The sequence below is a fragment of the Lynx rufus genome, unplaced genomic scaffold, assembly GCF_022079265.1.
Source record: "Lynx rufus isolate CCGP_SWC_20201006 ecotype Redwood Valley unplaced genomic scaffold, mLynRuf1.p SCAF_16, whole genome shotgun sequence".
Classification (NCBI taxonomy): Eukaryota; Metazoa; Chordata; class Mammalia; order Carnivora; family Felidae; genus Lynx; species Lynx rufus.
Window position 1 is genome coordinate 9584363 of NW_025814830.1, and position 9990 is coordinate 9594352.

The 9990-nt window shown below is 54.4% G+C and overlaps 1 protein-coding gene across 1 annotated transcript; it reads left to right on the plus strand.

Moving 5' to 3' along the window:
• The first annotated feature begins 40 nt into the window (after nt 1-40).
• Nucleotides 41-9373, plus strand: EXOSC5 (exosome component 5). Its single transcript, XM_047078006.1, has 6 exons — nt 41-203; nt 4024-4137; nt 4559-4680; nt 6134-6274; nt 7367-7456; nt 8094-9373. The coding sequence occupies exons 1-6, from the start codon at nt 56-58 to the stop codon at nt 8184-8186; spliced, it is 708 nt and encodes a 235-aa protein (XP_046933962.1). The 5' UTR covers nt 41-55; the 3' UTR covers nt 8187-9373.
• The last annotated feature ends 617 nt before the right edge of the window (nt 9374-9990 follow it).

Below are 9990 nucleotides of genomic sequence, written 5' to 3' on the forward strand. Positions count from 1 at the left end.
AGCGCGCGCTTTTGCGCGGAAGTGAGCGTCCCAGCTGCACGTGGGATCTGGGGTGATGGAAGGGGTGATGCAGACTGACGCCAAGATGCGTACTGAGTCTGGAGCAGAGTCCAGTCCTCGAGCTCCAGGCTGCAGTCTCCGGCACTTTGCCTGTGAGCAGAACCTGTTGTCCCGGCCGGACGGCTCTGCCTCTTTCCTGCAAGGTAAGAACTTAACCTAGGTAAATACTGCCCCGGCCACGTTCGCTACGCTGTATTTGTTTTAGGAAGTTGCAGGGTACCGTGCAAAGGAGTGCCACTTCTCCTGGACACCAGCTGGTGAATGTCCCTCCTGGACTGGTGCATTTCTTCTTACCCGGGTGGATACTACCGGATATGCCAGAATAATCTCTCTTTCCCGACTAGAAGGGAAATGACATCGCCACTCTGGTAAATACTCAGATGAGAGAGGAGCAGACTTCCTCGTAAGACCAAATATTCCAGAATAGAGAAAAGCTCCTCACCAAAGTAAATATCTCCCTTGACTAGATTCGTCTCCCACCTCCACCCCACACATCCTGGGTCCCTACATCCTAGACTGAGGCAAACCTGCCCATATGTGTGAATACCTCTAAACTGGCAGATGACCACTACCGGCTTAATTACTCTCTGGACCGTGGCATGTCTTTTACCTGAGTACTTTTCAGACTGAGAGTGATGTCCCCTTTCCTCCCCACCACTGGGATAAATATTTCTTTGACTGGGACACGCATCTCTCTATAGGAGCAAATATCGCTTAAGTTTGGGGCAGGTCTTACCTATTAGGTAAATGTCCCCTTCCCCTATCCAAATGCATCTCAAACTGGACTCCGCTCCCTTACCCAGGTAAATATTCCTCTGGAGATAGGCCTAAGGATCATCCCTGTAAATGCTTCAGTCTCCTCACTAGAAGCATTACTTTCTACCCAGGTACAAACCTGTTTTAATTCATTCCTTCATTGGACACATATGTATTTGTGCTAAGTACTGTTCTAGGCACTGGGAATATGTCGATAAAAAGTATTTTAAATCCCTGACCTAACAGTTTACTTTCTAGTCAGGGAGACAGACAAAAGGTTAGCTAAGGAAAATACTACGGAGAAAAATACAGAGAAGGGGAATAGGGTGTGCCAGCCAGGGGTGCAATCTTAAATAGGATGGTTAGGAAAGGCCTTGATGAGATGGTAACATCTGAATAAAGACCTAAAGGTAAGGGAGCACACCCTGAAGATATCAGGAGGAAAAGCATACCAAGTGTGGGGGAACAGCAGGGGCAAAGACCCTGAGGCAAGGACTTGCCTGGTGTGTTTGAAGAGTAGTTAGGAGACAATGTGGTTGGAGTAGTGAGGAGGCTGGAGAGAGGTAAGGGGGACTGCCTGTCATTTGAGGCTTAGTGAATGACCTGGAGGCCATTGCTCACAAGTTTTGCTCAGAGGAGTGACATGATCTGAATGTATTTTAACAGAATCTCTCTGGCTGCAGTGTTGACTTTTGAGGTACAGGGGAGTGGGGGCGATGGTGGTGGCTCAGACCAGAGCGGGAGTGGAAGTGATGAGATTCTGTAAAGCTGACAAAATTTGCAGATGGTTCGGTGTTGGGGTATGAGAGAGAGAGGGATAACACTAAGGTTTTTTCCCAAAATCAGCTGTGCTGGGAGAAGACTAGTTCAGTTTGGGACATTAAGTTTGCAGTGCCCGGTAGACATCACAGGGACAATAGGGACTGGGCAGAAGGACATACAAGTCTGGAATTCAGAAGAGAGACGCAATCTGGACATACAATTAGGAACCCTCTGGCTATAGATGGTATTTTAAGCTACTGATGGGATGAAATCAAGAAAATAAATGTAGGTGGAAAAGAGAGGTTACAGGATTAAAACCTGTGTCTTCTAACTTGTGGGGAGCCAGGAAAAGACACTGAGAAAAGGGGCACCTGGGTGGCTCAGTCAGTTAAGCATCCAGCTTCGGCTCAGGTCATGATCTCATGGTCTGTGAGTTCGAACCCCACGCCGGGCTCTGTGTTGGGCTCTGTGCTGACAGCTCACAGCCTGGAGCCTGTTGGATTCTGTGTCTCTCTCTCTGCCCCTCCTCCACTCACACTCTCTCAAAAATGAATAAACGTTAAAAATTTTAAAAAGACACTGAGAAGAGGAGCCAGGAAGGGAGGAGGAAAACCAAGAGAGGGCACTCACCTGGGGCCCAGAGCAGTGTTTGAGATGTAAGGGCCCACCAGTTGCATCCGTCCTCCCAGACCTGTGGGGGGACAATCTGGACTTCTGTCACTGTCAAGAGCTGTTTGGATGGAGTGGAGGGGTCAAGGAGGAGAAGAAAAAGAGAGCACAAGAAGAGACAGGTCTTTGGGAGCTTTGCTTGGAAGGGGATCAGATAAATGCCGGACGAGTTGAAAACAGGTATAGATCCAGAGAATTGCTGGAGCCATGTCCGTGAGAAGGAGGGACTCCTAGGTTCATGGAGGCCCCAGGCAGCAAGAATGAAAACCACAGTGTGGATCTCGTTCTATGTAGATAAGTTTCCCTTTGAGGACAGATTCTCCCGGAGCCTGAGGCCCAGAATCCACCTTGCACCTGCTAAGGCTGGCCCCTGTCCGTTTGCAGCAGCTGCGGAGATGCTTGTTTGCAGGCTGTTTGAAGCTATGCTCCAGCGCTGTTTCTTCCCCCTGCAGACCGCGGGCCCAGCTGCACCCTGGAATGACCTGCAGGGCTCTGAGGCTCCTGGTGCCTGCACTCCACCCCAGCTGTTGAATAGGATCTCTTGGGGAGAGGCCCGGGCGGCAGTATCTTTTCTAGGTCACCAGTGATTCCAGTGTGCAGCCAGGGTTGAGAACCACTGCTGTGTTCATTAGTGGTCCTTTTTAACTGGGATAGAGTAGGGGCACCTGGCTGGCTCAGTCAGTGGAGCATGTGACCCTTGCTTTCAGGGTCTTGAGTTTGAGCCCTACGGTGGGGAGTAGGGGGTGTGTGGAGATTCCTTAAAACAAAATATTAAGGGGGCGCCTGGATGGCTCAGTCGTTTAAGCATCCGACTGTTGATTTTGGCCTAGGTAATGATCTCACGGTTCCTGAGATGGAGCCCTGTGTCCAGGCTCTGCAGTCACAGCACAGAACCTGTTTGGGATTCTCTCTCTCTCTCTCTCTGCCCTCAAAATTAATAAACAAACATTTTTAAGAAATAAAATCTTACAAGTATAAATAAAATTAACTGGAATAGAATGGAAAACATCAGAGTGTAGCAAAGCAGTGACAGTAAGAGTTGTTTTGTGAGGCCTTTGTTCCGGTTACACATATGTTTGCGTGAGATTGAGGTCACGCTGTAAAATATATTTTTTATCAGGAGCTATGGTGAGAAGAGTTTGGAAGCCACTGGTGTAGTCTGGTCTCTTCATTTTGCAGATGGTAAAACTGAGGCCCAGAGAAGTGAGCACAGTCAGCCAAGGTTGCAGGACTAGATGCCAGGCTTTTGTTTCCTGGGTCTTAACCTCCCTGGCCCCTGTTCTTACCCCCTCGGGATCACTCCCAGGTATATCTGTCCCTCTCTCGGGGGTCTTGACTTCTGCAGAGTTTGGGACACGAGCCTGAGGGAAGAGAGCCAGGTTGGGGGAAGCTCTGGAAGGAGTTGAGAAGACCAGCTGCAGTAAGAAGGAGGAAGGTCAGCTCTCGGGAGGAACCTCCTATTAAAGTTAACAACAGCGAACGTCCGTTGCGCTGCGCGCTCCATGTGCGCCAGGCAGTGTCGGGAGTGTTCTACGTGGATTATGTCATTTAATCCTCAGAACTCAGGGAGGGAGGCGCCGTTAACCTGTCGGTTCACAGGTGAGGAAGCACAGGCAGAGGAGTGAGTGAAGCAAACGCTGGAAGAATCAGTGCCAGCGCTTGGTGGGCTGGACTGGGGGGTGGCGTGGGGGACCCTGGCCAGCCGGCTCAGCGCGGCGCACTGGGACCCCAGAGGAAGGCGGGATGTGGGCGAGGCCACCCGTGCTGTCTCCCCAGGGGATACATCGGTCCTGGCGGGCGTATACGGACCAGCCGAGGTGAAGGTCAGCAAAGAGATCTTCAACAAGGCCACCCTGGAGGTGATTCTGAGGCCGAAGATCGGGCTGCCTGGTAACTGGACCCAGGGGGATCTCCACCTTCTTCCTCACCACTGTCCCCAGGGTCCCCTCTGCCTCCACTTTAGTCTGTCTTTCCTGGCTCCATCTCCCCTTCTTTCTACTAACCTGTTTTCCCCCCATTTACTACCCCCACCCCCACCCCTGGGTCTGGGTTCAATGGGAGGGAACTCCGGGATTTTCATCCCCCAAGAGGCTCTGTTGCTGGATGCCAGAGGGGGCAGGGATGAAGTGGGTATGGGTCAGGCCCTGCCTCCTTCCCACTGGGGATCCTCTGTCATCCCTGCAGGGTCCTGCACCAACTCTAGCGGAGCCGGCAGGCCCTTCCCAGAGGGCTTGGGTGGGGCATGTGGAGGAAGGTGAGCCAGATGGAAGGGAAGAGCCTGACCACCCCACCCCACCCCTGATTTCCCCAGGCGTCGCTGAGAAGAGTCGGGAGCGGCTGATCAGGAACACTTGTGAAGCAGTGGTATTGGGAGCGCTGCACCCCCGTACCTCCATTACTGTGGTGCTGCAGGTCGTCAGTGATGCTGGCTCTGTATCCTTCCCCCCAGGCTGCCTCCTCCCGGAAGTCCTTCAGAATCTCTCCCATTGCCTCCCTTGCTGATGCCCACAAGCAAGCTCTGTGTTGACCAGAACGCCTCCCAATGCTTAACAGGCACCCACTTGAAGAAGAATAGCAAACACAGCTTGAGTGCTTACCATGTCTCAGGCACTGTTCTGAGTGCCTTACACATATTAACTCGCTAACTATTCTCAGCACAGGAAATAGGTGCCACTATAATCCCCATGTTCCAAATGGGGAAACTAAGGCATGGCAAGGTTAGCTTTTATCTAGTATTTTGCAGAGCCAGGATTTGAGCCCAAGTCATCTGCTCCTAGAGCCCAGAGGCCCTGGTAGATGGCTATTTTTTTTTTTTATGTTTATTTTTGAGAAACAGTGCTAGCAGGAGAGGGGCAGAGAGAGAGGGAGACACAGAATCCGAAGCAGACTCCAGGCTCTGAGCTGTCAGCACAGAGCCCAACACGGGGCTCAAACTCAAGAACTGTGAGATTGTGACCTGAGCTGAAGTCAGTCGCCTAACCAACGGAGCCACCCAGGCAGCCCAGCAGATGGGTATTCTTATGTTCCCATGTTTCATGTGACGAAACAGGCCCAGAGAGGGGAAGTTACTTGCCCAGGGTCACACAGCTGGAAGGCAGCAGAGGCAGGACTCAAGCTGAGGCCTGACTACCTACAAAGCCTGTGCCATTGACCTCCACCCTGACCTTGAGCAGTGCTAGGGGAGTCCTGAGCAGTTGGGTCAGCAGCTCGGCCTAGAAGGATCCCTGGGGTTGGGGCTGAGGACCAGAGATGGGCAAGTGGGGGGGGGGGGGGGGGGCGGGGCAGGCCCTGTCTCACAGAAGGAAAACTGAAGCCCAGAGGGGAAATAATGGAGGGGCAGATCTGGGGCTAACTGATCCTAAAGCTGGACCCTTCCCCACTGTGTGGGGCTGGAGACAGAGACTAGAGGAAACTTGAGGCAGGGCTGGTCGTCTGGCTCCAGGCCCGGGCATGCCTCCCTTCTCCCTCTGTCACCTTGCCAGTCTGTCACCTGGTGGTGGCTGCCTCCAGATCCCAGGCTCTGGGCCTGACCCTGCCACTCCCCATGTGACTGTGGAAGGTTTCTCCCCTCCTTGTCCTCAGTTTCCCTGAAGGCGCTTGGCACGTGCTTCAGTACAACTCTGTTGAGTATCATTCCGACCCCTGATTGAGGCTGAGAGAGTAAGTCACTTGTTCAAGGTCACATAGCTGAGAGGTGGCAAAGACCGGTCTGGAGCCCAGGGCTACCTGATCCCAAAACCACTTAGAACCACTGTGCCATACTGCCTTCCTGTGATGAGCCTGTGCAGTTGGCCACAAGCCCTGGCAGGGTAGGTGGAACGCAGGCACACTCTGCTGGCCATCCCTACAGTGGAAATGCTTCTTAACCTCTGCCTGTGGCACCCAGCTCCTGGCCTGTTGCCTGAACGCTGCCTGCATGGCATTGGTGGATGCAGGTGTGCCCATGCGGGCCCTCTTCTGTGGGGTCACCTGTGCTCTGGACTCTGAGGGGACCCTCGTGCTGGACCCCACGGCCAAGCAGGAAAAGGTAGGTGTGAAGGCCAGGGTGGTGAAAGGCTGTGAGCAGATACTCCTCTAGGCCCACTTCCCCCACACGCTTGGCTCCTAGCACGTCAGTCCCAGTTGGCAAGCTCTGGTCTGTGCATCGGGGCAAGTGCTAGAATGCCAGCCGGGACCCATATCTACCTTCAGTGCCAAACTCCAAACATAGGTCCAGCTAGAGCCAGGGTCTCAGACACCCTAAGGATTTCCTTGATTTTGCTTCTCAGTCCCTGCTGTCCTATGCGTGTTGGTTTCATTCTCTGGCCAGCATCTTGCCTGAGGCTGTGACCAGCCCCTAAAGGTCTGTGCTTTTCTTCACTGGCTCAGATTCACAGTGCCCAGGGCTCTGGATATTCCGAGTTACTTGCCCAGTACTATGATGGTCGCATTGTGTCAGGAAAGCAGAAGCCACTTGGGGTTGTATCAGGGAATGTACTGCGGGAAGCTGGTTAGGACGGTGTTGGAAGAGCCAAGGGAGCAAACAGGAAGGAGGGCGATACCCAGAGACTAAAAGCCTGTAGGGAGACACTGTCACAGTTGGTTTTGGGTGCACACAAGGCATCCTGGCTTTGCCCTGGCAGCCGATGTCCCCAGAGCCTCCACAGCTACTGTGGGCACTGCCATAGCCACCACATCCACTTCTATTGGAGCGAGGACAGGATGTGGCTCTCCCTCCTTCGGCCTCCCCCGTGACTACCAGGGACACCTGACGGGCAGGGGAGTCTGGGATATAGTGTGTCGACTTCCAGCCCTCGTGGCACAGAGCTGGAGAGGGAGGCAGGAGGCCAGGAGGTACTGGGTAATGACTGGGGGGCATGTGGCTGCCCCTACAGACAGGAGTACTGTGCTTGGAGGCCCCTGTTGGAACCATGTGGGTAGAATCGGGGTGTGGGAAGCGATTCTACAGAAGGAAAGGCCAAGAGCCCTGCCCAGGGAAGCGGGGACGGTGCCTAGACAAGACACCTACACTTGATACACTTGGGGAGTGGTGGCTGTTGGGAAGGGCAGATGCCCTATTTGGCACCAACTGAGACTGTGCCTGGGGGGAGAGTCCAGGTGTCCTACCCCTCGTCTCTAGGAGGCCCGGGCCATCCTGACCTTTGCCCTCGACAGTGTGGAACGGAAGCTGCTGATGTCCACCACCAAGGGGCTCTACTCGGATGCTGAGGTACCAGGGTGGAGATGGGGTGAAGGCCAGATCCTTCCTTGCATCCCCTTTGTTACGTAGAAGGAATTGTCAAACCTTGTAGGCCCAGAACCCCTTGTGGGAATTTTGAAGGAAGCTCCAGTAATGAGTGGAAAAGAGAAAAGAGCCCTGGTCGAGATGGGGAGGTGAGGCATTGAAAGCCCTTCACCTTCCTGCTCAGACCGTGCACACCCAGAGTTCCAGGGCTCTGGTCTCTGAGAGCACAGCCAACCTGGACCTCCCATGAACCGAGGAACATGTGGTCAAGATTTGCGGTCCCAGATTCCACAGCTTTCTACATGATTTGGTGTCACAGGGGCTGTGGCTCAGAAATTCTCAAGCTCCAGGCTGAGGCCTCTTCCAGCAATCAGGATGCCTGATCCCGTGGTCCACAGTCCTGGAGCTGCACTAATCTGCCCCCTGAAGCCCACACCTTCTCTTTTCCTCTCTTCCCCTCTGAGAGAGAGCCTGTGAAGTGGGGAAGAGAGGCCCTTGAAATCCTTCCCTCACCACCTGCCTCACCGCGGGGGAGGCAAGAGGTCTGGGATCTCTGGGAACCAGATGGGGTCAGGGCCGGGAGCAGGGTGGCCCCAGCACCAACAGGTCTCTCCACCTCCAGCTCCAGCAGTGCCTGGCCGCGGCCCAGGCTGCCTCGCAACACGTCTTCCGCTTCTACCGGGAATCGCTGCAGAGACGTTACTCCAAGAGCTGAGGCAAGCCGGGGCAGGGCGCCCCTCCCGCCGCCACCCACTACCTCCATGGAAAATAAACCAGCAGCCTGGCCTCACCTCTCCATCCCTGTGTGCCCGGATGAGCTTGCGGGCCTAGAGGCACAGACCCACCCTCCCCTCCCCCGGAAGGCATTTCCAAACTCAAAACCCATCCCATCCCGCCAGCCTGACAGATACCTGTCGGGTACCCGCTCTGGGTACCCGCTCTGTGCAGACCCTTTTAGGTACTGGAGACTCAGCAGTGAATGACCCCCAGGTTCAAGGAGCACTGGGGTGATAGGCAAAGAAAATCAGTGTCTGTCAGATGGTGGTAAACGCTGTGTAAAAAGCAGGGAAGAGGGGTTGGGAGAGGCCAAATTTAATACGTCAGTCAGGGACGTCTTGATGGAGTATGGGAGACTTCGAGGGAAGCCCAGGAGGAGGCCTGTGGAAGAGGGAGGATCAGGTTCAGGGTGGCGCTGGTGTGCTGGAGCAGGGCAAGTAGGGACCGGGGAGGGAGGAGATGGGTCAGGGAGGGAACATGCACAGTGGGAGGGCCTCGTGGGTCTTGGCATCCTTGCCTTACAAGAAGAAACCAGCTCAGAAGCCAGTTAGCTGCCAGATGTCACCAGCTAGCTAATGACGGAGCAGGGGGCTTCTACTCAGAGTCCAGCCCCAGAGCCCTTCACCATTCAGACAAGCCCAGGAGACCCCAGCACGCTCCAGGCTGCAGTTCCCCATCTGTAAGCAGAAGCGGCTGAGGCCCGTCGGTCAGGTGTATGGAAATACGGGGAAGGGAGGTTTTAGCAGCCATTTGACTGCTGTGTCCCCCACCCCCATATTTAGTGGGTGGGAGCCAAGAACAGCGCATCCCACAAGGAGTAACTCTCCCACAGCTGGGCCACGTGGTCGCCAGATTCTATGGGGTGCTGACATTTGGGGGTTTACAGTGAAAATTATATGTCTGGCGGGCCCTCAGCCACATGTTTCACATGCTTGAACTAGCTCACCCGGTTCCCACAATTGCCCCTTGGTGCCGGTGTCATTTTCGTCCCCAGTAACCAAGAAGGGGAAGCATCAAAGTCTTGACTGAGCTTGAAATTCTGTCCTGTGAGACTCCGGAGAACGCCAAATGGGAAAGTGTTCTAGGAAGATCCAGGATGGCATTAAACAGGAGTGAGAAAACTAAGCTGTAAATTGCCTGTCATGCTATTACTTGGTGATCTATCAGACCCTGTTAGGGAGCACTTTGTGCCCCCAGCAGCGCCTGTTTGGTGGGGGCCAGGGGGCCAGTGCCTCAAGGCTGTAGCTCTCTGGGTCTCTGGCTGTGTGATTCCCATGGGGCTGCCTCTCAATCAGGGCCACCCTGTGAGGGATCCCCAGGGAGGAGGACCTCTGGGGTACCTGAGTTCCTGGGACCACGCTTCTCCAGAAGCCTGCACAGAATGAAGCCAACAGAAAAGGAGGGCCAGGAGGCTGAGAGACCAGAGCCTTCGTTTCATTTGGGCCCCTGAGTCCAGTTCTGCTTCAGCCTCCTTGCCTTTTGATGCTTAAAGCAGTCTGAGCTGAGTTTCAGCCGCTTGCTGTGCAAAGAGCTGAGGGATGCCGCCCTTTTCGTGGATGGCCCATTCATAGTTCCCAGGTGCGGAGAAAGCCCCATTTTGCAGACGGGAAGATGTGAGGCTCAGAGCGGTCACATGGGTCAAGGTTACACAGCTGAGGAGTAAGCACTTGGCGCCCCGCTCTCTAATGTTCTGCGGACCACCGCGCTGTGAAGAGAACACTCTGCCCCTCGGGTTTCCCCTT

Coding starts and splice junctions, on each gene's coding strand:
- EXOSC5 (XM_047078006.1), top strand. CDS start 56: ATGGAAGGGGTGATGCAGACTGACGCCAAGATGCGTACTGAGTCTGGA. Junction 204..4,023: donor CTCTGCCTCTTTCCTGCAAG/GTAAGAACTTAA, acceptor CTGTCTCCCCAG/GGGATACATCGGTCCTGGCG. Junction 4,681..6,133: donor TCGTCAGTGATGCTGGCTCT/GTATCCTTCCCC, acceptor TGTGGCACCCAG/CTCCTGGCCTGTTGCCTGAA.